This window comes from Podarcis vaucheri, assembly GCF_965113315.1.
Source record: "Podarcis vaucheri genome assembly, chromosome: 2".
In the NCBI taxonomy this organism is placed as follows: domain Eukaryota; kingdom Metazoa; phylum Chordata; class Lepidosauria; order Squamata; family Lacertidae; genus Podarcis; species Podarcis vaucheri.
This window is the reverse complement of record NC_138760.1, coordinates 79,033,789-79,061,667: the sequence shown is the minus strand read 5'-3', so window position 1 is coordinate 79,061,667 and position 27,879 is coordinate 79,033,789. Positions and strand designations below refer to the sequence as shown.

Sequence of the window (27,879 nt, the reverse complement as noted above, 5' to 3'; positions counted from 1 at the left end):
AGCTGTTCCTTGTGGCTTCTGGCCCAAGGCTTCAGCATGCTCAATGGGGGCTTTGGGGGAAGGGTACACAGTATGTCCTGCTTGTTTCTTCAGCTGGATAAAATATAGCCCTCTCCTCAGGCTTCCTAGCCTCTGCCAAGTAATCTGGGTGCTTTGATGGAGAGCTGCGCTGAGCCCTGGGAGCCGAAGTGCTGTCAATGGATCAGGCACTAATAAGAGGCGTGGGCTGATGATCCCTTCCATTGGCAGATATTGTCACTCATGCCATCTGCTCCCTTTTCAAGCTGCCAGTTGCTCATACGATCCGTATCATCTTTGCTCTTCTCGTCCTCTGAGAACCCAGCAACAGCCAGAGCTGGGATTTCCTATCTAGCTTGCTGTGTTTACCATCCTTTGCCCTAATTTTCAAGGGGTGCGAGAAGTCGTTCGAAAGGGCAACTAAACATCAAAACGAAAGCCAAATCAGGCCACTTTTTCATTTGTGCAGCACAATCCTAAGCATGCTTACCCAGAAGTAGATCTCAGTGGGCTCAATCGGATTTACTCCTTAGTCAGTAAGTATGTTTAGGATTGTAGCCTTAGGCTTCGGATTTTGGACGGAGTCAGATAACTCACAGGTGATTTTGGTTCAGCATTTTTTGTTTGTGATATTTACAGAGGCATGGACTGTGAACTTCATAGGGTGGAGGACTTGGGGTTGCCATGTATCCCTTAAAAAAAAAAAAGACTGTTTATTTATTACCATTCCCCCAGAATTCAATAGCAGTGCTTTCATAGTTTTCTCTGATGTCCTTTTTGAAATTTTATCCAACCTGCATCCCTCGAGAGATAACGCAGGACTCCTCAGGTTCCTTCTCCTCCTGTGAAACACCCATCCTTTCCACCTCAAAAATTCAGTCCTACTGCTTTATAGCAGAAATCTGAAAGGGGCTGTAAAATGCCTACAGTAATGTGCAGAGCGGACTTTGCCGTAACAGGATTCCCTGGCAGGGCAAAAATAACTACTAGGATTGTATGAGCAATAGATCCAGATTCCAAATGGACTCCCACTGTTGTTACACCATTGACTTCACTGTAGAAACTTCCAAACTAAGCCAGTTCTGAACGAGTCCCTGTGGTCACTAACAAAGGATCAGGGTATAAGTGGGATTAAATGCTTAAGGAAGTTGTGTTTCAATCACATGCAGGGGGTTATATTGATCACCTGCTCTGGAAAAATTAAGGGAGGAATTTTCTCCTCAAAACATGTTGCTGTGGTAGATCAGGCGAGTGGCTGTGGCGGCATGCCAGTGTGTGGCATAGGTAGTAGCTGATTTGTTGTTCCCAGGGAATAAGAAATATATATTTCAATCCTGATTTATTTGTACACTCCTCGTTCCACAGTAATTACTATAAATGCTTGTTTTAGGTCAAGGACTGAAACCTCTCTACCAGGAGAATGCTAATGCTGGCAGAATTTATTTCTTTTTAGTAATATTTGGTTAGGACAAAAGGGGGAGACAATGTTATTTGGCAGCAGTTGTTTATGGCACCATTTTGGCAACGGGTGTGCCCCACTGCCCATTGACTTGTAGGTAAAAAAAAGTATTGAAAACAGTCTATTAATGAATGTATTAGAAAACCAATCTCAGTGGAAGAATTAGCAAAATGGAACTAATTTGTGAACTTAGGGGCGGGGAAATAGGGGTAGAAAAATAAGCTTTGAAATCTAGGTTGGTTGTTCAAGGAGCACTTAGATTTGAAAGGGGCATGTGCATAAAATGCAGGGAGAGGCAAACCACCAAGGATGAATGTCCAAATATTATAGGGAGAGGTGTGTCAGAAGGGCTAAAGCTCAGAATGAGTGTAGGCTTGAAAGATGTTGAAAATAACAAAGGGGATGATGATTATTTCTATGTTAGGAACAAGAGGAAGAAGAGGGAAATGGTAGATCTACTGCATGGAGAAGATGGAGATATGTTAGTGGGTAACAAAAGAGAATGAACTGATTAACTCTTCCTTTGCCCCAGCCCTCTCTTCTCCCACAAGCGATACTCTGCTCAACCTTGCAAAGATAGACCAAATGAGAGAGAGAGGGAAGTTACAGCCCAAGATAAGTAGAGAGGCAATATAGCCCTCTAAACGAATTCAAATCATCAGCACTAGATTAATTGCTTCCTAATGTTTATTTGTTTTCATTCTAGTTAAAATCAGTTAGACATAGCCTTCCACTAGAATGATCACACAAGACAGGTTATTTTTTAAAAAAACAAAACATCAGAGCAACAGGTGGGGTACCCCAGGGTCCAGTGTTGTGAAACATCTTTACAAATAACATGGACAAAGGATTAGAGGGAATACGCATCCATTTTGTAGATGACATGAAGCTAGGAGCGGTAGCTAATCCCTTAGAAATAAAAACAGGATTCAGGATGACTGGGTCAAAACAAGATGAATTTCAACAGAGATAAATGTAACATTCTGCATTCCAGTTGGAAAAACCAAATGCACATAGAATGGGTGGCACGTGACTTGTTTGTTGAATTTATATCACACCCTTCCTTGCTAAGGAGGCCATGGCAGCAAATAGATACACAATTTAAAAACAAAAACAAAGCAAAAACTTTCTGAAACAGATTAAAACACTCTAAAAACAATTAGAATTAAAAACATCTAGAAGCAGTTGCAGTTGAAAACATTTTAAAAGCAATTACAGTTTAAAAGCATACTTCCATCCAACGATCTTGATGTAGCCAGAACTAGACAGAAGCACGTGTAAAAAAAGATGATTGTAGGGGTTTTAGTTGGCCACAAGTCAAAACAGGAGTTGGCAGTGCAATGTAGCCGCTAAAAAGCTAAGGGAATTCTATCAACAGAAATGTAGTGTTTGGCTCCACAAGAAGTAATGGCGCCATTACTTTTTGCTTTGGTCAGCTTTGATTTGAGATAGTGTTCTGGGCTGCACAACATATTGACAAACTGGAATGTGTTCAGAGACAATGGCAACAAAGATGGTGAGGATCTGGAGACCAAGTCCTATGGGGAAAGGCTGAAGTCACTGGGTATGTTTAGCCTGAAGATGAAAACATTTAAGAGAAAATATGATAGCTGTCTTCAAATACTTGAAAGGCTTTTGCATGGATGATGGAGCAAATTTGTTTTCTGTTACTCCAGACAGTAGGATGTGAGCTAACAGGTACAAACGATCAGAAAAGAGGTTTTGCCTTAAAAAGAGGAATTACTTCCTGATGCTAAGAGCTGTTTGACAATGGCAGAAATTACCGTATTTTTCGCTCTATAACACGCACCAGACCATAACACGCACGTAGTTTTTAGAGGAGGAAAACAAGAAAAAAAATATTCTAAACAAAATAGTGGATATATGATTTTTGTGGTTCATGCTGTGGCCACAGACATGTGATCTGACAGTGAGTTTGGAGTAGCCCAATGCAAAAATCCTGAGGATCCATGTGGATCCATGTTTTGTAACCACGGAGGAGGGAAGGAAGGGGAACCATGGACCCTCTGCTCATGACTGCAGCAGATCCCCCCCGCCACCCGCAGGCATTCCCTCCATAACACGCACAGACATTTCCCCTTACTTTCTAGGAGGAAAAAAGTGAGTGTTATGGTGCAAAAAATACGGTATATTGGAAGGTGGTGAACTTTCTTTCATTAGAGGTTTCTAAGCCGATTGGGTGGCCACATATCAAGGATGCTCCAGCAGTAGATTTCTGCATTGTCAGGGAATAGGCTAGATTGAGGCACCACCCAATTTTATTATTCTTGGAGAACCATAGCATATATGCACCATTTCTTATTTTAATCCAGGAGCTTTCCGATCTCACTATTCATTCTGCTCTGAAATGTAATTTTCTGGTAACAAAAGTGCCATGTAGTATACAGCTTGCTATTTGTCATGAGATGTAAGAATAACCCAGGGCAAAATAAGTTAAATCTTAAACCATAAAAAGGTTTATCTTAGGGAAAACAGCAGAACATAATTTCAAATATAGAAAGCTACCTTTGCAAAATTCCTGAATAAAGCCCAACACTACGCATGTGCATTCAGAAGTAAGTCCCATTAAATTCAGTGGTACTTATGACCAGTTTGCAACTTTAGCTGAAGACAGTACATGTTAGAAATCAAGGCCAAAATGCTGAAAGTTATGAGAAATCTTAACATGCTTCCAGTATGTTTGCAAATACATTTGCTCTTTTCAATCAGAGCACAAAACAAGAATGATTTCTATCCATATCTCTGCTTCCTACCATATTGCTGCCCTTCAGCAACCATAGATTTGAATATATCTATCTCATTCAGTCTCAATGAGTCTGAAGCTTGGTCTGAAGCTCAACATCAAAAAAACGAAGATCATGGCCACTGGGCCCATCACCTCCTGGCAAATAGAAGGGGAAGAAATGGAGGCAGTGAGAGATTTTACTTTCTTGGGCTCCATGATCACTGCAGATGGTGACAGCAGTCATGAAATTAAAAGACACCTGCTTCTTGGGAGAAAAGCAATGACAAACCTAGACAGCATCTTAAAAAGCAGAGACATCACCTTGCCGACAAAGGTCCGTATAGTTAAAGCTATGATTTTCCCAGTAGTGATGTATGGAACTGAGAGCTGGACCACAAAGAAGGCTGATCGCCAAAGAATTGATGTTTTTGAATTATGGTGCTGGAGGGGACTCTTGAGAGTCCCATGGACTCAAAACGAGCAGCAAAGTCAGTCCTCAGGGAATGTGCAGGCGACCTTGGAATGGACAGCTCACGGAAGAACCCCGACCAAACCCAAGAGGAGGCGTGTAGTGGTGATAGGGGATTCCCTACTGAGGGGAACAGAAGCAGTGATCTGTGGGCCTGACAAGATGTCTCGGGAAGTGTGCTGTCTCCCCGGGGCTAAGATCCAAGATGTAACTGAACGACTGCAAGGAATCATAAAACCCACTGACAAATACCCCTTCCTCTTGGTTCATGTGGGAACCAATGACACTGCAAGCAATAGCCTCCAGAAGATCAAAAGAGACTACGAGGCTCTCGGCAGGAAATTGAAGCAACTAAATGCACAAATTGTCATCTCATCTGTCCTCCCAGTTGAACGACGTGGCCCAGGGAGAGAGGGGAAAATAGTGGAAGTGAACAGCTGGCTTCGCAAATGGTGTAAACAGGAACGGTTTGGATTCTTAGATCACGGACTGCAGTTTCTTGAAGATGGACTTCTGGCAAGTGATGGGCTGCACCTCACAACGGTTGGGAGAAATGTTTTTGCCAAAAATCTCAGAAACCTCATCAGGAGGGCTTTAAACTGACTAATGTGGGGGAGGGAGACAGTGCTCCTGAAGGTAGGAGCCTATCAATTAATGAAGATGATCATCCAAATGTCATAGACCAAATGGAGCAAACAGCACACGGACCTAGTGGTGGGAGGAAAAAATCCTTAAATACGAGACACGGGGGAATGATTAATGGACTTCAATGTCTGTACACTAATGCGCAAAGCATGGGAAATAAACAAGATGAGCTTGAGCTCTTGGTACAGCAAACTAAATATGACATAATAGGCATCACTGAAACCTGGTGGGATAAGTCCCACGATTGGAATGTAATAATGGGGGGATACAATCTATTTCAGAGAAACAGACCAGACAAGAAAGGAGGAGGAGTGGCGTTATATGTCAGGGATGTGTATACCTGTGAAGAGATCCAAGATTTAGATCCTCAAAGCCAAAGTGAGAGCATTTGGGTCAAAATTAAGGGAGAGAAGAATAACAGAGACCTCATTGTGGGAGTTTACTATAGATCCCCAAGCCAAACGGAGGACATAGATGATGCCTTCCTGGAACAGATGGCCAAGCATGCAAAAGGAAGGGAGATAGTAGTAATGGGGGACTTCAATTACCCGGATATTTGTTGGATGTCAAACTCAGCCAAGAGCATAAGGTCAAACAGATTCCTCACAGGCCTTGCAGACAACTTCATTGTCCAGAAAGTGGGAGAAGCAACAAGAGGAACAGCCATTTTAGATCTGGTCCTAACCAATGTTGATGACCTGGTTAGTGGGGTAGAAGTGGAAGGATCATTAGGCGCGAGTGATCATGCTCTTCTGAAGTTTACTATACAGCGGAAAGGAGCAGCCAAGCATACTAGGACTCAATTTCTTGACTTTAAGAAAGCCGACTTCATAAAACTTAGGGAAGTGCTGGGTGAGATCCCATGGACAACAATACTAAAAGGAAAGGGAGTTCATGATGGCTGGGAGTTTGTTAAGAGGGAGATACTAAAAGCACAACGTCAGGCAATACCAATGAGACGGAAACATGGAAGGTGCCTAAAGAAGCCAGGGTGGCTATCTAAAGAACTTTTAACTGAATTAAGATTAAAAAAGGATGTGTACAAAAAATGGAAAAGGGGGGAAACCACCAAAGAGGAATTCAAACAAATAGCCAGCACGTGTAGACACAAAGTCAGAAAAGCTAAAGCACAGAATGAACTCAGGCTTGCTAGAGAGGTTAAAAGCAACAAAAAAGGCTTTTATGGGTATGTTCGTAGCAAAAGGAAGAACAAAGAAACAGTGGGGTCACTCAGAGGAGAAGATGGTGAAATGCAAACAGGGGATACAGAAAGGGCTGAACTCCTCAATGCCTTCTTTGCTTCAGTCTTCACCAATAAAGAAAACAATGCCCGACCTGAAGAATTTGGAGCAAATGATTCAGCAAAGGAAACACAGCCCAGAATAACTAAGGAGATAGTACGAGAATACTTGGCTAGTTTAGATGTATTCAAGTCTCCAGGGCCAGATGAACTGCATCCAAGAGTATTAAAAGAACTGGCAGATGTGATCTCAGAACCACTGGCAGTCATCTTTGAGAATTCCTGGAGAACAGGCGAAGTCCCGGTAGACTGGAGGAGGGCAAATGTTGTCCCTATTTTCAAAAAGGGGAAAAGAGAGGACCCAAATAATTACCGCCCAGTCAGTCTGACATCAATAGCAGGGAAGATTCTGGAGCAGATCATTAAGCAAACAGTCTGTGAGCACCTAGAAAGGAATGCTGTGATCACCAATAGTCAGCATGGATTTCTGAAAAATAAGTCATGTCAGACTAACCTGATCTCCTTTTTTGACAGAATTACAAGCCTGGTAGATGAAGGGAACGCAGTGGATGTAGCCTACCTTGATTTTAGCAAGGCATTTGACAAGGTGCCCCATGATACTCTTGTAAAGAAGCTGGTAAAATGCGGTCTTGACTATGCTACCTGTCAGGGAACTGACATCGGAGGAAAGGGAAGTGGTAAGGCTCCCAGAGACTGGGAGAGAGTCAACAGCCAAAGCAGGGACCAGCAGGGGGAGCGCGGGGTCTCTGGAGGAGGATCTCAGTAATGCTGAGAGAGACGCAGCAGCCCAGGCAGGAAGCAGCAGGGGAGAGAAAGGGGTGAGAGACACTTCGAGCGAAAATAGCGGGGAGGTGTCAGAAGCAACTGCAGGGAGACCCATACTTCGCCAGAAGCTGCCACGTCGTGAGTCCAGGAGACGCGTTTCCGTTAAGGAACTTCTTTGCTGGAAGCGCTTCCGCAGACAGCCACTGTCAGACTCTACTAGTGACTAGAGCAGACATGTCTGAGGAGCTCTGTCACACACAGAGGTTTGTGGGGTCGCACAAACTCTGAAGGGGCACAATTTTAAGCACAAGCAGCTAACCATCCCCTGACAGCAGTCTGACAGTCTCTGTACGCTGCCTGTGCAGGAGAAAGCATCATGAGCAACCCAGTCGGAACCGGAGACGCAGGGGTTGGAGCTGGTCCAAGCTTGGAAGAAAGGTATCAAGCTCTGGAGGTCCAACTTGCGCTGCAGACGGCGAGGCTCGAGGAGAGAAGGGCTCAGGATGCTGACAAAAAGGGGAGAACCACTCAGTTCCCCAGAAAGGTACCAGGATTGGTGCAGAAGTTTGGGGGGGACCCCAAGGATTACCATGCCTTTAGGACTGAGATGCAATATGCTCTGAATGTGCAGTTTGATGAGTTCCCTGATGAGGAATCGCGAGTTGCGTTCGTAATTGGGCATCTTGAGCAGGGGGCGCGGGACTGGGTTCGACCCCTGATGGCAACGCACAACGATATCCTAAAGGACACTATGAAATTCTTTCGTGCAATGGATATCATGTTTTCCAGCGATATTGAGGAAGGGGTGGTACGCAGACAGCTAATGGCTTGCAAGCAGGGAAGCAGATCTGTCCGTGAGTACTGGACTGAATTTACCATGCTGATTCACAGATTGGGGTGGGATTTATCGGCGGCACCCATTCAGATGCTATTTGAAGAAGGTCTTTCTTCAGCTGTGAAAGACGAGCTGGCCAGGAGCCCCAGGGCGGGGTCTATGGATCAGCTGACCAAATCTGCGCTGACCATTGGAGCGCGCCAGGAGGCAAGAGCCTTGGAGAGGCGGGAAGGGAGAGGGGAACGTTGGAAGGAGTTACGCATTCCAGACATTCCTGAGCCAGCTTTCCCGCCGGCAGAGCCGATGGAAATCGGAACAGCCCGCGCGCGCGCAGTTTCAAAGCCCAGTGAGGGGGCGAAGAAGGAGGGAAAGGGAGCCCGGAAATGCTATCTCTGCCAACAGCCAGGCCACTTTGCCAGAGTCTGCCCCCAGAGGAAGGAATGGCAAGGGATGGTGGGAGCTGTTGAGGGGGAAGAGCAGGGAGAAACGGAGCAGGTAAAAGCCAACGCCTGGTTGCCAGCAGGGCACTGCAGCCAGGCCAAAGAGCAGTGAAAGTGCCCCTTCCCCAAGTGCCAGTGCCAGAAGCTCCTCGACCTGCTCTAGTGATTGAAGTGTCGCTAGAGCTGCAAAATGGACACCCCCTAAAAATAAAGGCGCTGTTGGACTCAGGCAGCTCCTGCAATTTCATGAGCAAGGAGTTTGCTGCTGAGCACCAGATACAGACTATCCCTTTAAGCAACCCCCTGCAGGTGACCACGATTGATGGCAGGGAACTGTTGGGAGGAGGCGTCAGCTTGCAGACCGTCCCAATGATAATGAGGGTGGCAAGGCACACAGAACTGATAGCGTTTAATGTGGCCACCTTGGGAGGCGCTCCCATTATTTTGGGAATGAGCTGGCTAGCCCTACATGATCCGCTGGTGGGCTGGCATCAAAGAGTGGTTTCCTTCGGTTCCGCACACTGCTTAGAACACTGCAGGGCGGAAAAGGGGTCAGCAGGGGCCCAAGCCACCCTAGCAGGGACGGAAGTGATGGAGAAGGGGAAGGTGCCACCACAGTATGCTGATCTCAGCGACGTGTTCAGCGAGAAGGAAGCGGACCAACTACCCCCGCATAGGCCCTTTGATTGCCAGATCAATTTACTCCCTGGAGCACAGCTTCCTGTAGGCAAGTTGTATGCCATGTCAGACAGGGAGATGCAGGAGTTGCGAGCGTTCATTGACAAGAACCTGAAGAGAGGCTTCATCAGAGAGTCCAAGGCAGCGGGGGGTAGCCCAGTGTTTTTTGTGGATAAAAAAAACACGGACAAGCCGAGGCTGGTATGTGACTTTCGGGCCCTAAATGCAGTGACAGAGCCGGCGGCTTTTCCTATGCCCAGGATTGATGATATTTTGACCAGGGTGCGAAAAGGAAAGATTTTTACAAAGCTGGACCTAAGGGGGGCGTACAACCTGATACGTATAAGGAAAGGGGATGAATGGAAGACCACCATGTTCACCCCTTTGGGGGCATTTGAATACCTCGTTATGCCTTTTGGATTACAAACAGGCTCCGCGTGTTTTCAAGCCTTTATGAACCATGTACTGGGGCCTTTGCTCTACAAGAATTGCGTGGCCTTCTTAGATGACGTGTTGGTGTATTCGGAGAATGAGGAGCAACATGTGAGAGACGTCAGAGAAGTGTTGAGCAGGCTGCAAGCCAACAGACTGTGGGTGAAACTGGAAAAGTGTCAGTTTCATACCAAGGAGGTGGAATTCCTGGGGTACCGCTTGTCAGACAAGGGGTTGGCCATGGACCCCGGCAAGGTCCAAGCGGTGCTGGAATGGAAAACACCCAAGACCAAGAAGGATGTGCAGAGGTTCCTAGGGTTTGGAAACTTTTATCGTAAGTTCATCCGAAACTTCGCCCACCTGACGGCGCCCATCACGGACTGTCTCAGCAGCAAAAAGAAGTTTGTTTGGACGGGGGAGGCGGAGCGAGCGTTTGAGGAACTGAAAAGGGCCTTCGCCTCTGACGAACAACTTCTACATGTGGATTTACAAAAAAAGCTGAGGGTCGAAACAGACGCTTCTGACAGAGCCATAGGGGCGGTGCTTCTTCTGCAGCCGGGGAAGGAGGGGTCAGAGTGGCGACCGTGTGCCTTCTTTTCGCGAAAGCTGAACAAATCTGAGAGAAACTACACGGTGCACGACCGGGAACTTCTTGCTATTTATGAGGCCTTCCGGAGATGGAGGCACCTACTAATTGGTGCACAACAGAAGGTGCAAGTGTGCACGGACCATAAGAATCTAGAGTATTGGAGAACTGCGCGAGTGCTCAACCAAAGGCAGTTGAGATGGGCCCAGGAGTTCTCCAAATTTAACTTTGAGATTTGTTACGTACCAGGCCCGGAGAACGTTAGGGCGGACGCTCTCTCACGCAAACCTGAATATTTGGAGGGAGAGGGTGCACCCGAAGAGACCCATGTTATTCCCGAGGACCGCTGGGTGTGTGGGGCGGCTTTGGTGGGGCAAAGGGAACTGGTAGAGGGAACGGTGCAGGATGAATACGCCCAGGACAAACTCAGGGGTCTCAGGAGGGAGGGAGACAAACCCGGGGGTTTTGAGGAGAGAAACGGGGCGTTGTATTACAAGGGAGCGTTATACATACCTGAAGGGGAATTGAGGGAAAAGGTACTCAAGCAACTGCACGATAGCCCCACAGCAGGGCATTTTGGGCAACACAAAACCATGTGGCTGGTTACCAGGGAATTCTGGTGGCCCAAGGTCAGGAAAGATGTGCGTGAATATGTGAGAGGGTGTGACCGATGTCAACGAGCCAAGGGGGAGAGGCGGGCACCGGCAGGTTTATTAGAACCACTACCCACGCCGGAAAGACCATGGGAGGCAGTGGCAATAGATTTCATGACTGATCTGCCCAGGTCCAAAGGGAAGACAGCCATTATGGTTGTGGTAGACCTGTTAACCAAGATGGCCCACTTTATAGCCTGCTCACATGCGGTCACAGCAGAAGAAACCGCTAGATTGTTTGTGGAAAATGTGTTTAGGTTGCATGGTGCCCCCTTGAGGGTGGTTTCGGACCGAGGGAAACAATTTACTTCCAGGTTCTGGAGGAAGCTCATGAGCTTATTGCATGTAGAGGTGAATTTTTCCACTGCCCGTCATCCAGAAACCAATGGGCAGGCGGAAAGAGCTAATGGGGTCCTCCAGCAATATTTGAGGTGTTATGTGAATGACAGAGAGAATGATTGGGTGGAGAAGCTGGCGTTGGCAGAATTTGCCTATAACAATGCAGAGAACGTGTCCACGGGGATGAGCCCTTTTTTGGCCAATCACGGGTGTCATCCCCGAGCCTTCCCAGGGGGGGAGGGGGAGAACTGGAGCGTTCCTGCCGCAGAACAGTTCGTTGAAGAAATGGAAGCGATCCATCGCCAGCTCCAACTTAATTTAAACAGGGCGAAGGAGGAATATAAGAGGCAGGCAGACAAAACCAGAAGGGAAGGGGAAAGCATTAGGGTGGGGGACCAGGTGTGGCTGTCCACCCAAGGGTTACCATTTAAAGGAGGTTGTAAGAAGTTAAGACCCAAAAGACTGGGCCCATTTGAAGTCACGCAACAGGTCAACCCAGTGGCTTTCAGACTCCGATTACCGAACCACATGAAGTTGCACCCAGTGTTCCACAGATCATTGCTGTCACCGTATATAGGGGACAGAGAGGGGAGGGTCAATAGGGGACCAGCTATGGAGGAAAAAGAACACAGCTACCATGTAGCGGAGATTCTCGATTCTAGGTGGAGGGGAGAGCAAGTAGAGTATTTGGTAAGGTGGGAAGGGGAGCCGGAGTCGGAAAACACCTGGGTCAGGGCAGAGGATGTAGATGACGAGGTTTTGATTGAAACTTTTCATCAGAGATTCCCTAGAAAACCCCAGCCAGTGGCGAGGTTCCGGAGGGAATACTTCGCCACCACCGACGACGAAGAAGAGTTGGAGGGGTTCGCTGATTCCGAGGTGGAGGAGGATTCAGCGAGTCGGAACGAAGACCGATGGAGGGAATTGTTCGAGACGTCTGAAGATGAAGAGGATTCTTTTAGGGGTTTCAGCTCCTCACCGCCCAGAGGAGAAAGTAGGGGCGGGGGAGAGGGGGGCCCTGGAGGGGAGGTGGATGTCAGGGAACTGACATCGGAGGAAAGGGAAGTGGTAAGGCTCCCAGAGACTGGGAGAGAGTCAACAGCCAAAGCAGGGACCAGCAGGGGGAGCGCGGGGTCTCTGGAGGAGGATCTCAGTAATGCTGAGAGAGACGCAGCAGCCCAGGCAGGAAGCAGCAGGGGAGAGAAAGGGGTGAGAGACACTTCGAGCGAAAATAGCGGGGAGGTGTCAGAAGCAACTGCAGGGAGACCCATACTTCGCCGGAAGCTGCCACGTCGTGAGTCCAGGAGACGCGTTTCCGTTAAGGAACTTCTTTGCTGGAAGCGCTTCCGCAGACAGCCACTGTCAGACTCTACTAGTGACTAGAGCAGACATGTCTGAGGAGCTCTGTCACACACAGAGGTTTGTGGGGTCGCACAAACTCTGAAGGGGCACAATTTTAAGCACAAGCAGCTAACCATCCCCTGACACTACCACTCGGTGGATTTGTAACTGGCAGACTGACCGAACCCAAAGGGTGCTCATCAATGGCTCCTCTTCATCCTGGAGGAGAGTGACTAGTGGGGTGCCACAGGGTTCTGTCTTGGGCCCGGTCTTATTCAACATCTTTATCAACGACTTGGATGATGGACTCAAGGGCATCCTGATCAAATTTGCAGATGACACCAAACTGGGAGGGGTGGCTAACACCCCAGAGGACAGGATCACACTTCAAAACGACCTTGACAGATTAGAGAACTGGGCAAAAATAAACAAGATGAATTTTAACGGAGAAATGTAAAGTATTGCACTTGGGCAAAAAAAATGAGAGGCACAAATACAAGATGGGTGACACCTGGCTTGAGAGCAGTACATGTGAAAAGGATCTAGGAGTCTTGGTTGACCACAAACTTGACATGAGCCAACAGTGTGACGCGGCAGCTAAAAAAGCCAATGCAATTCTGGGCTGCATCAATAGGAGTATAGCATCTAGATCAAGGGAAGTAATAGTGCCACTGTATTCTGCTCTGGTCAGACCACACCTGGAGTACTGTGTCCAGTTCTGGGCACCACAATTCAAGAAGGACACTGACAAACTGGAACGTTTCCAGAGGAGGGCAACCAAAATGGTCAAAGGCCTGGAAACGATGCCTTATGAGGAACGGCTAAGGGAGCTGGGCATGTTTAGCCTGGAGAAGAGGAGGTTAAGGGGTGATATGATAGCCATGTTCAAATATATAAAAGGATGTCACATAGAGGAGGGAGAAAGGTTGTTTTCTGCTGCTCCGGAGAAGCGGACACGGAGCAATGGATCCAAACTACAAGAAAGAAGATTCCACCTAAACATTAGGAAGAACTTCCTGACAGTAAGAGCTGTTCGACAGTGGAATTTGCTGCCAAGGAGTGTGGTGGAGTCTCCTACTTTGGAAGTCTTTAAGCAGAGGCTTGACAACCATATGTCAGGAGTGCTCTGATGGTGTTTCCTGCTTGGCAGGGGGTTGGACTCGATGGCCCTTGTGGTCTCTTCCAACTCTATGATTCTATGATTCTATGATTCTATGATTCTATGATTCTATCCTTTCTTAAGGAAGTCAGCCCTGAGTGCTCACTGGAAGGACAGATCCTGAAGCTGAGGCTCCAATACTTTAGCCACCTCATGAGAAGAGAAGACTTCCTGGAAAAGACCCTAATGTTGGGAAAGATTGAGGGCACAAGGAGAAGGGGACGACTGAGGACAAGATGATTGGACAGTGTTCTCGAAGCTACTAAAATGTGTTTAACCAAATTACGGGAGGCAGTGGAAGACAGGAGTGCCTGGTGTGCTCTGGTCCATGGGGTCACGAAGAGTTGGACACGACTAAATGACTAAACAACAACAAATCTCATCTAGAATTCTGGTTCAGGTTCAGGAACTGTCATCAAAAATTAGATGTTTGTGAGCCAATAATAAATATTTTGATGATCATAATGAAATTATAATCAAAATGCTTTTGATTAGCTCAAAACCGACAAATTTTTAATTATAGTATCTATACGAAAAACAAATCTGTCTTCCTGTATATAAAACAACAGCAGTGATGCAATGATGACATCATTTCACATAAATATCTGTTCCTAGCTTGGAGACAGGAAGTAGGTTTGGGAATGGAGGAAGACACAGGTTTCTCATAATATTCACTTGACCTGAAAATACCTGAAAAGTATAATGATTAAAAGGGTGGGTTTGAATTATTCCTCAACACATCAGAGTGTCATATTTGTCTCACTTGACCTTTAGCACTAGGAGGCCTGACTTTTTAAAAAGTTATCAATTGACCAAATGTCCTGAATAAACAGGACAACATATTTTTTTTCTTCCATTTAATTTTTTTTTTAATGAATGCTTATTTCAGTACTAATGAAGCAGCGATGTATATGCTATGCGTGTAAACTGGAGTTTGTGGCAAAATGTAATGGCTTTTGCTATTGCATGAGCGCCTATGGTTTTGTTTCTTTACTTTTCTGTATGATTTCCAAGGAATAGCTGAGGTTCAGAATAAAAGTCCTTTCATAAATATCGGTTTGCAATATTTGGGACTTCCCCACTTTTTGCTTTGTATTAAAGTGGCAAAGCCAAGCCAAGCCCTGTGTGTCTAGGACCAATCTTAGGCTGTGTAGGTAGTCCTGTTTACTCTGCATCCAGTGCACCCCCACAGCTGGTTTGCAAAGAGGTATGCACACAGTGTTAGCCACAAAATCCATGTGCATCCTAGCATTTTTTAAATTGAATACAGCGGTACCTCAGGTTACATACGCTTCAGGTTACAGACTCCGCTAACCCAGAAATAGTGCTTCAGGTTAAGAACTTTGCTTCAGGATGAGAACAGAAATCGTGCTCTGGCGGCGCAGCAGCAGCAGCAGGAGGCCCCATTAGCTAAAGTGGTGCTTCAGGTTAAGAACAGTTTCAGGTTAAGAACGGACCTCCGGAACGAATTAAGTGCTTAACCCGAGGTACCGCTGTACAGTGTTTTGATATGTTTTCCCCTGGTAATGTGCTTGTTGTGCACACAGCCTAATACCCACAACCAATAATTACTACATAATTGAAGTTTGTGGTACTCTCTCTCTCTCTCTCTCTCTCTCTCTCTCTCTCTCTCACACACACACACACACACACACACACACACGGTCTTCTGTCCTCTGCCTCAGAGGGGTCTTTTTCTGGAGCCTTTGTCTGACAGGAAAGAGGAGCCCTCCAAGCCCAGCAAATGAAAGAAGAGGCCTGATGGCTTCTCTTCTGTTGTCTCGCCTGCCATAACTTGTTGTTGTCCCAAACAAAGCCCCAGGTTTTCCTGGCACTCAGTCTCTCAGGCAAGAATAAAGGCGCTGGAGTCTAAATAAGCCCCCTGAGGACTCTTTGATAGGGACAGTTGCCGCCTGGGACAGCTGAGAAAGATCAGAAAGGGGGGTGGGTGTCCAGTGTCTGCATTTACACAGCTGTCGCCTTCTCGCCTCATCACTGGGTTAACTAGCATTTTCAGCCTGTTTTCCTTATGGATTTTCAGGAGGGACCTAAGACCATTTTGGCTCGGGTTATTGAAGAAACCAAAGGGGAGGGGGGCAGCCCATGCCCTCCGCTGCTGCTGCTGCTGCTGCTTCTGTGTCTCCTCGTTTCCCTCAGAAGAGGGTGATTAGGGACTCTGGTTGGGGGAGGGGAAGCACATGGGCTGGCACATCACTGTGTGGGTTTGCATTCCACAGATGCCTCCGATGATGCGCCTGACGCAGAGAGCCACACACATTATTAGCAGGAAGGTTGGGTTTGAGGCAGCATGGTGGAGGTTGCGCAGAGGGCAACGCTAGACCAAACATAGATCCAACAGGCAAATCAACACAGGCAGAGCACGGAGAGGAGTCTCTTGGAAAGGTCTTGTTTCCAAGATGAGGAAAGAAGCAGAAAGCTCAGGTTGATTAATCTTAAGCAACGTGAATTATTATTGTTTTTGAGGACTGCCAAGGATGGGGTAGAGCTGCTCTTAGGAATCACAGAACTGCAGTCAGAGAAAAGCGAGGAGCCTGAGGGGAAGTAAAGCACAGAAGCAAACAAAGTTCATCAGCACCGCTTACCTGTGTTCTCATTTTTCTGCTCAATTAAGACTAACCGTTTTTCCATATGGAGATGGGGTGGACACACACAAAAAAAGCTTGGTCTCGTATGGCCCTTAACTACAAGGTTTTTAAAGTATGTTGGTTCCATCAGATTCTGGTCTCCCCAGAACTTGGACTTCCTTGCTGAAGAATTTTGGAAACTTTCAGTTGAGGTTTTGTGGTGAGACGTATCTCACATGGGAGCATTGCTGTTTCTGATGCATGTGGCAGCAGGCACCCTCACATGCCTCCTCTTGAATATACATTGCATCATCAGATGGTTTGACGACAATCAAACGCAAAGAACATGTATCTGTTCACTTAAAAATTCATTTGAAAGCATGTTCTGTGAGACGTGGATAGATGTTCCCCATCCTTCCTAGTGCTTATAAAGACTAGAATGATTCTTTGATCTGGATGGTACTCCAGGAACATGAGAGCCCTGATGTCTTCACTGAAACAGTCAATCAATACTGGCTGCTCCCTGGGTATTGAGCATTAACTTGTTATTGTTGCCAGTGTGATGGAGGTGAGAGTGTCTTGCCTGCTGAACTTCCTAGCTTGCAATAATGGCTCCAGAGGACGTTTCTGTCCAACAGTTTTAATACTGAGTAAGTGGGCTTGGAATGCTTTCCCCTTTCCTACGTTTGAAGGATAGACAAGGCTCCATTGCTGGGGCTGCAGTTTGTCCTCCTATCTCTGAATCCACTTGACAGCCTGAATGAGGCTGCTCCATAAAGAAAGGGAGCGAAGGCCTTTGACAGCTGCTGTGCTCACTTCTGCTCCACCAGAAGCAAAAGGGTAAAAGGTGACGTCTGTACAAAGGTTTGCTGTGCGACCACTGAGCAAAGTGACAGATTCATGGCACAAAAAGCAGACATGGGAAACCTGTCATTAATACACTTTGGACACATCCAAACTGGCAGTTTTTCACACAACTGCTGAAAATTGTATGAGCTTGTACAGTGTACATCCCGTTCCTTTTTCCTGCATGCTACTTCTTGAGTCCCCCCCCAGCACCCGCCACTGCTGCCACAGAAATGCTTATTAAAGGGACATAATTTTCAGTGTGTTTTTTATTGAGTGTGGAGCAACTCTGCTCCTCATCTTCTTACCTCATCAAAGCGTTTTTTAAAATATCTTAAATGACAGCGAATGTACATTATTGTACTCATGCACCTACTGAATTATGTGTGTTAAGCTCTTTTAGCCAAAACCAAATCTACTTAGAAGCAACTTCATGATCCGTTCTCAATCTTCCTTGTCGCAAAAACTTAATTTTCCAGCAAGCTGCAATAACTTATTATTGTATGCACACATATTTATAATTCAGCAATTTCTTATTAAGTAAAAATAAAACAAAAACGATATCCAAACCCACTCTGGCATTTTAAGTGCACCTCTTAAGGGCTGGCTTTTTCCTCACCACATGCTCTGGCCATCATTTGCGGCTCTGATGCAGATTCCTTATCTTCACGAGGCATGGCTGATTGCAATCCGGGCTACGGCCTTCTGTGTGGTGGTGCCCATTCTGCCAAGTAGTTTGGCAGGAAAAGTGCACCAGGCCCCTTCACTGCTTGGTTTCAGGCAAGGGGAGAGGATGTTGCTGTTTAAAAAAGTCCTTCAGCTGATTATTTTTCTGCCTGATGCTTGGCTGTGTGCGAATTAGTACCATGACTTTTGTGATGTTAATGGCTGGGTTCAGAAAAAGTGATTGTTTTATATTTGAAATATTGTTTTTGGTATTTGGATTTGTTAGCTGCCTTGAATTCCTTCGAAAGTAGGTGGAATGCAAGTTTTTAAAATAAAAATGAAACAAAAAAGTTATTGTCTAGCTTCCTCAAATATGAAAAGGCCCAAACCAAAATAGAATCAATAGGGTGTAGTTACAGTAGGGCTTGTCCAGACTTTTTTTTGGGGGGGGGGTACATTTGTGATAATTTGTGTTCATGATGCTTTTGGTGCAGTGACACATGACCCTGCTTTCAATACCGTGGAAAAAGCTTCATTTCCAGTCAGTGCATATCCTGCAATCTTCTGCTGATATCCTGAAACTTTTATTTAATGCCTGGTTTATTTTTAAATGCTCTGGTTTATTTTCGTCCTGCATTTGTTGCGCTATAGCCTCTCAGGCCAGCAATAATGTGGTAACATTGGGGAAGCATTGCAGAACAAACGACAGTCATACCTCATGTTACATTTGCTTCAGGTTGAGCGTTTTCAGGTTGTGTCCTGAGGCGACCCAGAAGTACCGGAAAGGGTTACTTCTGGGTTTCGCCACTCGCGCATGCGCAGACGTGCAAAATGACGTCATGCGCAGAAGCAGCAAATCTCAACCCGCTGGTGCAGGTTGTGTTCCTTTCAGGTTGCGAATGGGCCTCTGGAACGGATCCCGTTCGCAACAGAGGTACCACTGTAAAGCAGAATAAATCCACCCACTAATGCAGTGTTATTGTCTCAATAACATGTTGCAGAAGACACCCGCAATAAAACACTAATCTGCAGGGGCCCATAGCACAGTGGAGAGAAAGTTGCAGTGGCGTAGCGTGGGCTGTCAGCACCCGGGGCAAGGCAAGTAATTTGCGCCCCCTAACCCGTGGATTTGGGCCCCCTAACCCGTGGATTTGCGCCCCCTAACCCTAACCCCCAGATGTTGCGCCCGGTGCGGCCGGCCCCCCCTGCACCCCCCACGCTACGCCACTGGAAAGTTGGACTAGGACCAAGGAGAGAGACCTGGGGAAAATACTAGGACTGGTTGGTTGGTTGGTTGGTTGGTTGTGGCAGATTGAGTGTTGCTGTGCCCTAAAGGAAAAAGTGAAAGGAACTGTGACAAGAGCGATGGTCTGGCTGTACCTTTAATAGCAGCTGAGGTATAGAATCAGAAGCTTTGATGAATATTTCAGACTTTGCCTGATACTTGCCCGGTACAGTAGTATCTGAATTCCAAATTGTGCTTTCATCCAGCATGTGCCATGTCTCTAAATGCCTGCGCTGGATCATTTGAGTGCCCTCCTTTACATGCCTCACCTTGGCAGTGAGGATGTGTGTGCAGATTTTGGTTTATATTTATTGCCTAGCCCAGAATGATTAGTTAGGATTACAGTAAATTGCTGGCAGTAGATTGTTCTGATAAAAAGAGCTGTGCATCTACAGAAGGCCTCGCATTCTGTAATGAATGTGTTGACCTTAATTTTACAGTATTATCTTTCTTGAATAAAGTATTATCTTCCTTTTGAGAGGCTTCGTGAACGAGCCAGCTGAACATGTAAAATGCGTTAACTGTGTCGTAATTCCCCTTCTGTGTCAGTTGCAATTTCTAACCCTCTCAAGTGAACTGAAGTTACCTTGCAAGCCGAAGTGGGCCTGAGTCCACGAAAGCTTATGACATAATACAGTTGCCTTCAAGGTGCCGTAAGACTAATTGCATTTTTGCTGCAACAGGCTAACATGGCTTCTACTCTATGTTGCAAGACAAAACACAGGAGGAGGAACACCTCTGGTCCACATGGTTTGCAGAAAGTTAATAATCTTGCTCCTATTTTATAGCTGTAGTGTTCATGGATTCACAAAAAAAGCCTATAATGGAGCAACTAGTCTAAAACATTGAGAGGGGACTCTGCAGAAAACCCAGGAATTAAAACCAGATGATCCAAAGAATCTCTGAGGCAATTGCATTAATTCAAAGACTCTCCCTTTACAAAGAAATAGATATCAAAATAGGGTTCGGGGTGTTGCTAGATCCTTAAAATTCCATGGTGCAAATTTGCATATGCTAATTTATAGATATAGTTGAGCATTTAGGCATTTTTTTAGAGGGAGAGCCACCCTGTAAGCAAAGTAAATAAAACCAAACTTTTTAAAAGTTAATAACAACAGGGGGAAGGGGCTGAAGATCCTCAGCCCAGTCCAAAAGTCTTGAGGGTTGCCACAAGTGATGGTGGAAGAGAGGTTGAGAGTATTTGGGTAAAAATTGTAGGAGATGGAAACAACAGCAACTTTTCTGTGCGAGTCTTCTATAGACCACAAAGCTGTACTGAAGACATGGCTGATGCCTTTCTAGAACAGATTACCAAACATTCAGAAAAGAGAGATATAGTAGGGGAATTGCAGTCAAACATAACTACGCATAAGTGCTAATTACCGCACAAAGGGTTAAGAAAATAACCTGGATTCCTAGACTCTGCTATGTCCCCCCTTCTCCGATGAGAAAGTGAAGCCTTCTCTTCCTGTTCCCACTCATTCCACTCCATGTAACTGACAAAGGAAAATGTTTCTAAGCAAGCTCTAAGCTTAGGGCACATGTTTGAAGCTGTATTTCTGTGTTTACTACCCAAAAATATTCTGCCTATGTTCTCCTTGCTGCTGCTTGGATAAATGCATGAATCTGACCTTTGGAATGTTTTGTAAGTAAAGTGTTTTAAACTTAATTAACAGGGTATGGACTGTTCATTGTAAGAAGGGTAGAAAGAGAGCAGCACTGTTTGCAAGTGGATGAGATGGGATAAAAGGGTCTAACAACCTATATTCCTAGGACTATACTACTGCTTGACTTTTGTCTAAGTTCTACTACTGGGGACTCTCTCTTGCTGGCGGGTGAGTTTAGCCCTGTGTTTTGAATCCAGGCACCCAGCCTATTATTTTGCTATTTACCCCACACATGTGGGTCACAGGGATTCATATTCCACCCCTCACCCCCCCACCCATATATATGGTATCTATGATATTCAAGAATTTCGCTCACTTGAACAGCAGCCAGCTATGCAATACACTGGAGGTGAGGGAGGGATTACACAGCTGGTCATTTCCATCACATATCTGAACAAAATGGAGATCAAGTGTCCAGCAGGACATGGTACTGTGGCTTTGACCCAGGGATCCCCACTTCATACCATCCAAGATCTCTGCAAATAGACTATCGAAATAAACTTGTCGAGAGGCAGGATATTCTTAAATGTCACCTACCTTTTTACCCAGATTGCATATGTATATCATCATTGTATGTTCTCCTGTTGAGGGAGTTTGGGATATAAATCTGATTAATAAATCATAATGTTTGACTGAGTTTCTCTGAAGGATTTTCAGTGAATTGCATCTGGAAAGGCTGCTATGTTTCCTTATGTGATGCTTCTCTTCATCGTTGTAATCATTATCCTCCAGGGCGCCCTGACTCTGAGACAAGAAGCATCAAAGGACGTTGCATGAAACTCAACCACTGCTTCCTCATCGCTGCAGCCCTGCCAACTCGCTGGGCTGATTTACAAGCAAGGTTCCTTCTGAGGCTCTTTTATTTCTCTCTCTGCGTCTACAGATTTGGCGCCTTCCGCTCCTGCTAGACCCTGGGTGTTGGTTTCCTTAGGAGCAGACCCATGCATTCCTACATCATGGCATCACCAGATAGGATGAGTGGCTCAGATAATGGACTAGACGAAGCAGAACTCAGCATCACTCTCACCCTTCGAATGCTTATGCATGGAAAGGTAAGTAAAAAGAGACTCCCGTATTAGGTTGTGGTCCTGATTTTGTTAGGGTCCATAGCAGACCTCTCATTGGATCAGATTTGCTGTTTGCCTTGGCGGGGGGAACATTGGCCATGATGCAAACCTAAGTCCCCAAACTCAGTGAGCCACTACCCTATTTCTAAATCAGGAGGGCATCTTGAAATACTAGTCACATACACACCATATATTTAATGTACACGATTCTCCCTCCAACTTAGTTAAGGGTGCTGGGAGTTGTAGTTCTTTTATAGGTAAACTACAGTTCCCAGGATTCTTTGGGGGAAGCCATGTGCTTTAAATGTATCGTGTGGATGTGATTCTTTCCTACACACAATACCTTTTCTGTGTGGGGAATCTTGAGCTGGAATTACAAAATAGGCTCAGCAGAAGACGTTGCCAAGGTGTCTGGATTAACATGTAAATTCACCGTAACATTTTTTATTTGTAAAGGCTCCAACAAGGAAGGTCTTGAGATTGCCAATGCCTGGGAAGAGGGATATCCCTCTCATTTAAGCTGTCAAATCCTGAAAGACCCATGTTTTCCCTTGGGGGGCGGGGGGGAGAAAAGTGCTGCCTTCTCATTTTGTGGCAGAAAGTATACAGACATTGCCAAACTCCTGCTGATTTGTAAATCTCCCTTAATTCAACTTCTCATGTCTTTTGTGTTTCTGCAGGAAGTTGGCAGTATCATAGGCAAGGTAAGATTGATGTAGGCTCTTGTGTGTGGCGGCTGTTTCTTTGTTGCATCTGTGAAGCTGCGGAAGTCTGACGAACTTTGTTGTCCTTAATCCAACAGAAAGGAGAGACTGTGAAGAGGATACGGGAACAAGTAAGTGTGGAAGTAATTCCATTCTAGATTGGAATTGGCTGCCGGTCAAACATGGAATGGTGTAGAATGCCTATACGATTCTGGACATTTTATCTGGTAAAAGGTTTTTTTGTGAGGAAAGTGGGTATCCTGAATGAGAATTGAGAAGAGTATGCAGAGAAATGTGAAGAGGCACAAGGCAGGGGAGGGGAGCAGCGTGCACAAGCCTTGTTTGTCAGCATTTCTTTAAAATTCAGATGAAGTTTAAAGTTACATGATTATTCTACTGAGGGGAAATACCATAGCTCTGGTAGATAACATTTTGTGGATGCAGAAAACTCCAGGTTCAGTCCCTGGGGTTCTCCAGGGAGGACTGTGATTTGGGAAAGGCTTTTTTCCTCTGAAACCTGGGAGAGGGAGCCACTGTGAACTATTGTCAACAATAGAGTTAGATCGATCTGTTATCTGACAAAGGTGAGATGCAAATCAGTGACTTGAGATGCAGGGAGATTCCTCCACCACCCCACTCCCTCACTGCTTTTCAAGACACATTTTTGCATTGCTGTACACACCAGAGAGGGGGCAGGGATGTCTTTGCCTGGTGCAAACTCCCTGATTTGTTTCTCTGTGTTTTTAATCCCCTGAACACCTATTCAGTGAAGTGTCTGTGCATGTGCAACAGCTATCTCAATGGTCATGTGTGCACAGTGTGAGGCAGCTTCCTGTGTTCCTTAGAGAGGCAAGCGTCTCTCTCTCTCTCTCCCTCTCTCTCAGCTGCATGTCTGTAATATGGAACCCATCTTACAGGATTCTTATATCAACAAAGCATTCTAAGCACTTGGTAGCAATGTTAAATTATTATTAATGACATTACTCGTGGTTTGCTTTCTTAGAGTACAGCCAGGATCACAATTTCAGAGGGATCCTGTCCAGAACGGATCACCACTATCACAGGATCCACTGATGCAGTTTTTAGAGCTGTTTCCATGATTGCTTTCAAGCTGGAGGAGGTAAGGTGGTCACTCAGTTCTACCTCCACATGGCGGTGTCTCCTCCTCAGTTTCAGTGCCTTGTACAGATGAAACTGGAGGATGTGGTACCAAAAGAAATAATCAATCAATCAATCAATCAATCTTTATTATGGTCCAGAGACCCAACAAATCATTACAAAGCAATGCACAATTCAGACAGCCTACCTCCAGGTTAAACAAGCATTTTGTTCAGACTTAAAGATAGGGATCATTGGTTCTTGCAACCACCGATAAAAACTTTGCCACTGCTGTTCTAGCGTTTGTCTGGTCTTCCAGTAGGAACCTGACATAGTGAGCTTCTGATTTTCCCAGGAAAGGTACCAGCAAGGGTAATATCAGCTCAGCCCTGGCTTGCTCGTATTTACACAGTGCAGCAAAATATGTTTTATAGAATCGATGTCTTGAGCACACGAGCAAAGTCTGTCCTGGTAGGGAACTCCTCTCAACCTGCCATCCAACACTGCAGAAGGAAAGACATTTAGTCTGGCTTTGGTGAATAACCTTCGATAATTTGGTACTGTCAGGTTTTTAATGTAAGGTGTCAACTTAAAGACATGCCCATATTGTACTCCTACTGCCAACGGAATACAGACTGTGTGTGATCGAGATCACAAGTCACTGTGTGTATTATCCCATAATCTTTGCTTTGACGTCTTTAGGGTGCCTTCATAACCCAGGTAATAAAGTTGGGGGGGGTGACAGACCAATAGAGGTGGCTTTTCTATCCATGGTTTTCTGCCATTTGCTGACAAACTCCTCATTGGTCAGGTGTTGGTATCAGACCATCTGAGTGTCACAACAGCAGTGGTGTATCCGGAATGGTCCTATGCACACTACTACCAAAAAGGTGATTCTGAAGGAACCCACTGAATCTTGAACCTCATGGTTTTGTTTCAGGATCTGGGAACAGGAGCTGCCAATGGAGGAACTGTCTCCAGGCCACCTGTCACACTGAGGCTGGTCATTCCAGCCAGCCAATGTGGCTCACTCATTGGCAAAGCAGGAGCCAAAATCAAGGAGATCCGAGAGGTGAAAACTTTGGAAATCAGTTATCTGAGGTCTTCTCCTATTCCTTCATTCCTTTCCATTCCATAGACAAGAACACCTGTTTCTTCTACGTTTGTTTTCTGTACCTGAACCATTTTCCTTCCTAGTTTTCATATTTGCTACTCATCCTAAACTACCCGAGTGAACTTTTTATAAAACTAGGGTCTGCCATTCCCCTGCATTAACTCCCCAGAACTTCCTCTTCTCACCCCATGCAGGTTCTAAGCTCACTTTTCACCTTCCCAACCCCATTTCTAGGCTTCTCTCATCTGTTCTGCAGCTCCACTTCACACCTGTTTGCATCTCCACCCCCATGTCCACGCCTCCCCCTCCTTTTGTTCAACCCCCCCTTGTACACAAACCACCCCCATGGGAACCTCCTGCTTCTTCCTCCACCCACACATTGCAAATATGAAGCACCCTTTTTACCTTCTGTCTAGTTCTGAAGCCACCATCTCCGCCTATTCTGCAGTCTTGCATGCTCATGCTTTTCTCTTCAACCCCATTTCCTTGCCCCCTTCTCTCCTTTACTCCTTTTCCCCCTCCACCTGCCTCCTTACTTTTCTCAATTCTTTCTTGCACATAGATCACCCCCCCCGCATTTCCATGCCTTATGCCAGGGGTCCTGCAACATGCCTGTCACGATGCCCATGGTGTGGCCCAGACCCGCTGTCGGCTAGCTGGCCCCTCTGTCCATGGCTGTGGCAGGTTTACCTCAGCCGCGGGTGGCAAGACTTCAGATTGGCTGCAGGAACTTCCTACAGCCAATCCGAAGCTGCACTAGCATTGCCGCCTGCCCAGAAGCCGTGCCAGCGTCGCGGAAGTCAGTCCCCGCGTGGCGAGGCATCCGCAGCGCACAGGGACTGACCGAGAGGGCAGCAGGGTCCGTGGGCTGGATTTATGAGCCTGGGGAGGCGCATCCGGCCCCCCGGTCTGTAGTTTGCCAGCCCCTGCCTTATGCGCTCTCCTATTGTGCAGCCATTTTTGCGCACACACAACATCATCACCTTTGTCCCCCGTTTCCTACTTCCTACTTACAAATCTCCCTTCCCCACAGACCTCCCACATTTTCATGCCTTTTCCTCTCTCCTGTTCTGCAGTCTCCTATCAGCATGGGGTGTGTATGCAAAGCTGATATATGTTACTGCATCTTTAAGAGCAAAGCTGTCATTTGGCTTGCTCAGTTAGGGAGAATTAAATGGATGGGTGGTGTGTGTGTGTGTGTGTGGTTGGTTGTTAATAACATATTGTCAGGGACTCTTAATGAGTGTGTGGTGGAGGGTTGGAGACTGACCCAGGGGAGACTGATTAATGGGGTTTGGTGCCCCTCGTGAGGCACGAATGAAAGAGTAAAAAATCTGAAACTGCCATTTCCCCCCCTTTCACTGTCTGTCCTTTCCCACTGTACTCAAACAGCGGCAGAAATTTGAGTAAAGCAGAGATGGAGGGTCATAGAAATGAAAACTGGTTTTAAACAACAGCAGAGGTTTGAGGAAAGCAGGGATATAGAGACATTGAGGAGTTGATTATTTTTTTTAAAATAAACAGTTTTAGAGAAATAGAAGAGGTGGTATACAAATTTAATAAATAAGAAATAATAGTAATAAACAAAATTTTGAGCTAAACTACAAACATTTCTTTGAGAGGGTCTCATGAATTCTTTTAATTGCATGTAGATTAATCCCTGCTTAGGAAATCATTAGAAGAAGACTCTGAAATACTTCCCTTCTAGTGATCCATGTGCTGTTTCTGACCTGGCTCTTCTCTGGGTGGGCAGGGTTCATCAGAATGCCCAGAAAGACTGAGAATTTGCTTTTGGCCCCTAACACAGACCACAGGAGCACAAGTCCAAGTGGCTGGAGACCTCCTCCCCAACTCCACCGAGAGGGCTGTGACAGTCTCTGGAGTACCAGATGCCATCATCCAGTGTGTGCGACAGATCTGCGCTGTCATCTTGGAGGTATGGGTCATTGGGTCCACCTCATCAGGCAAGGACAACACAAGGCTGGGTATCTACATCTCCAAATTAGACAGTCCTACATTTCCTTCCAAACATGCATGGAGAATTGTTAGAAAATGCCACCCCACTGGTGATAATACTTATAAGCTGGCTGCACCCCTTCCCAGCTGGTTTTGCTGTACCTTTCTTTCCACGGATCTGATGCTTCTGTATCTTGGGTCCCTGCTTCCTTTTCCTGCACTTCTCTTTCAGCTGGAGCCCATCACTGTGGCTTTGTTCAGAGACCGGGGTTATCAGCCATATCTAGCGTAAGGAACAGTACTGCCTTTGTGACATCGGCTGCCATTGCACCAATCAGCACTCTCAACTATCATTGCCCCCTTTGTTAGGACACAGTTGAGAATGGGGATTGGTGCTATGGGTGCTGATGTCACAAACATAAGTCACATTGGCTCCCCCCCCTTAAAGCAGAAGAAATTAGTGATATTCCCCTTTGATTTTTTCAACCCTCCAAAGCACATTTGGGGAGGGGGTGCATATGGTGTGTGTGGGGGGGGGGAGTTCCGTTTTGCTAGTGTAAATCCTTAACAGCTGGATATTGCCCAATATAATTCATTTATATCATTGTAAATCTGACCAAAGAAGGGGTGTATACCTGCAAGCACCAATATCCTCCTACCTATCTGCCTTTCTACTCTAAGGGGAAAATGTACCGGATCCCTGTAACTTTTCCCCTGTAAGGAGATGAAGAACAGCTGGGTGGGTGTTTTGATTACAAAAAAAGCGTCCATGGGGAAAGGGTTAAACATACTTTCCCTACTATGCTACTGTTGAATCAGAAAGAAAGAAAGAAAGAAAGAGGAAGGAAGGAAGGAGGTGGGATATAGGAAGCTACCTTGCACCAAGTCTGAACTTTGCTCCATCTATCTCTGTTGTCTTCACTGGCTGCCAGCAGCTCTCCAGCACTTCAGATTGGGATCTTTCCTGGCCCTGCCTAGAGATGCCTGGAGAATCAAACTTGGGACCTTCTACATGCAGAACGGATGCTCTGCCACTTACCTACACTCCTTTCCTTCAGTGGCTGC

General features: G+C 46.0%; 1 protein-coding gene and 1 long non-coding RNA gene across 4 annotated transcripts in view; one reads left to right on the top strand and one right to left on the bottom strand.

Moving 5' to 3' along the window:
* PCBP4 (poly(rC) binding protein 4) overlaps positions 1–27,879 on the top strand; it is a 47,928-nt gene that overhangs the window by 7,435 nt on the left and 12,614 nt on the right. For both annotated transcript variants that reach the window (XM_082214564.1, XM_082214563.1), the window contains exons 2-7: positions 21,759–21,927; positions 22,623–22,646; positions 22,745–22,777; positions 23,650–23,766; positions 24,685–24,816; positions 26,666–26,794. In XM_082214564.1, coding sequence (XP_082070690.1) covers positions 21,817–21,927; positions 22,623–22,646; positions 22,745–22,777; positions 23,650–23,766; positions 24,685–24,816; positions 26,666–26,794 — 546 coding nt within the window. In that variant the 5' untranslated portion in view covers positions 21,759–21,816. The remainder of the gene's footprint in view (positions 1–21,758; positions 21,928–22,622; positions 22,647–22,744; positions 22,778–23,649; positions 23,767–24,684; positions 24,817–26,665; positions 26,795–27,879) is intronic.
* LOC309527728 lies at positions 620–27,658 on the bottom strand. Of its 2 annotated transcripts, none has more exons than XR_014217307.1 (4): positions 26,977–27,658; positions 23,631–23,840; positions 21,413–21,456; positions 620–710 (listed from the first exon to the last, which is right to left on the bottom strand). It is a non-coding gene; the product is annotated as an uncharacterized lncRNA (long non-coding RNA). The 2 variants fall into 2 exon arrangements; XR_014217308.1 differs by lacking the exon at positions 620–710 and adding an exon at positions 14,358–14,516.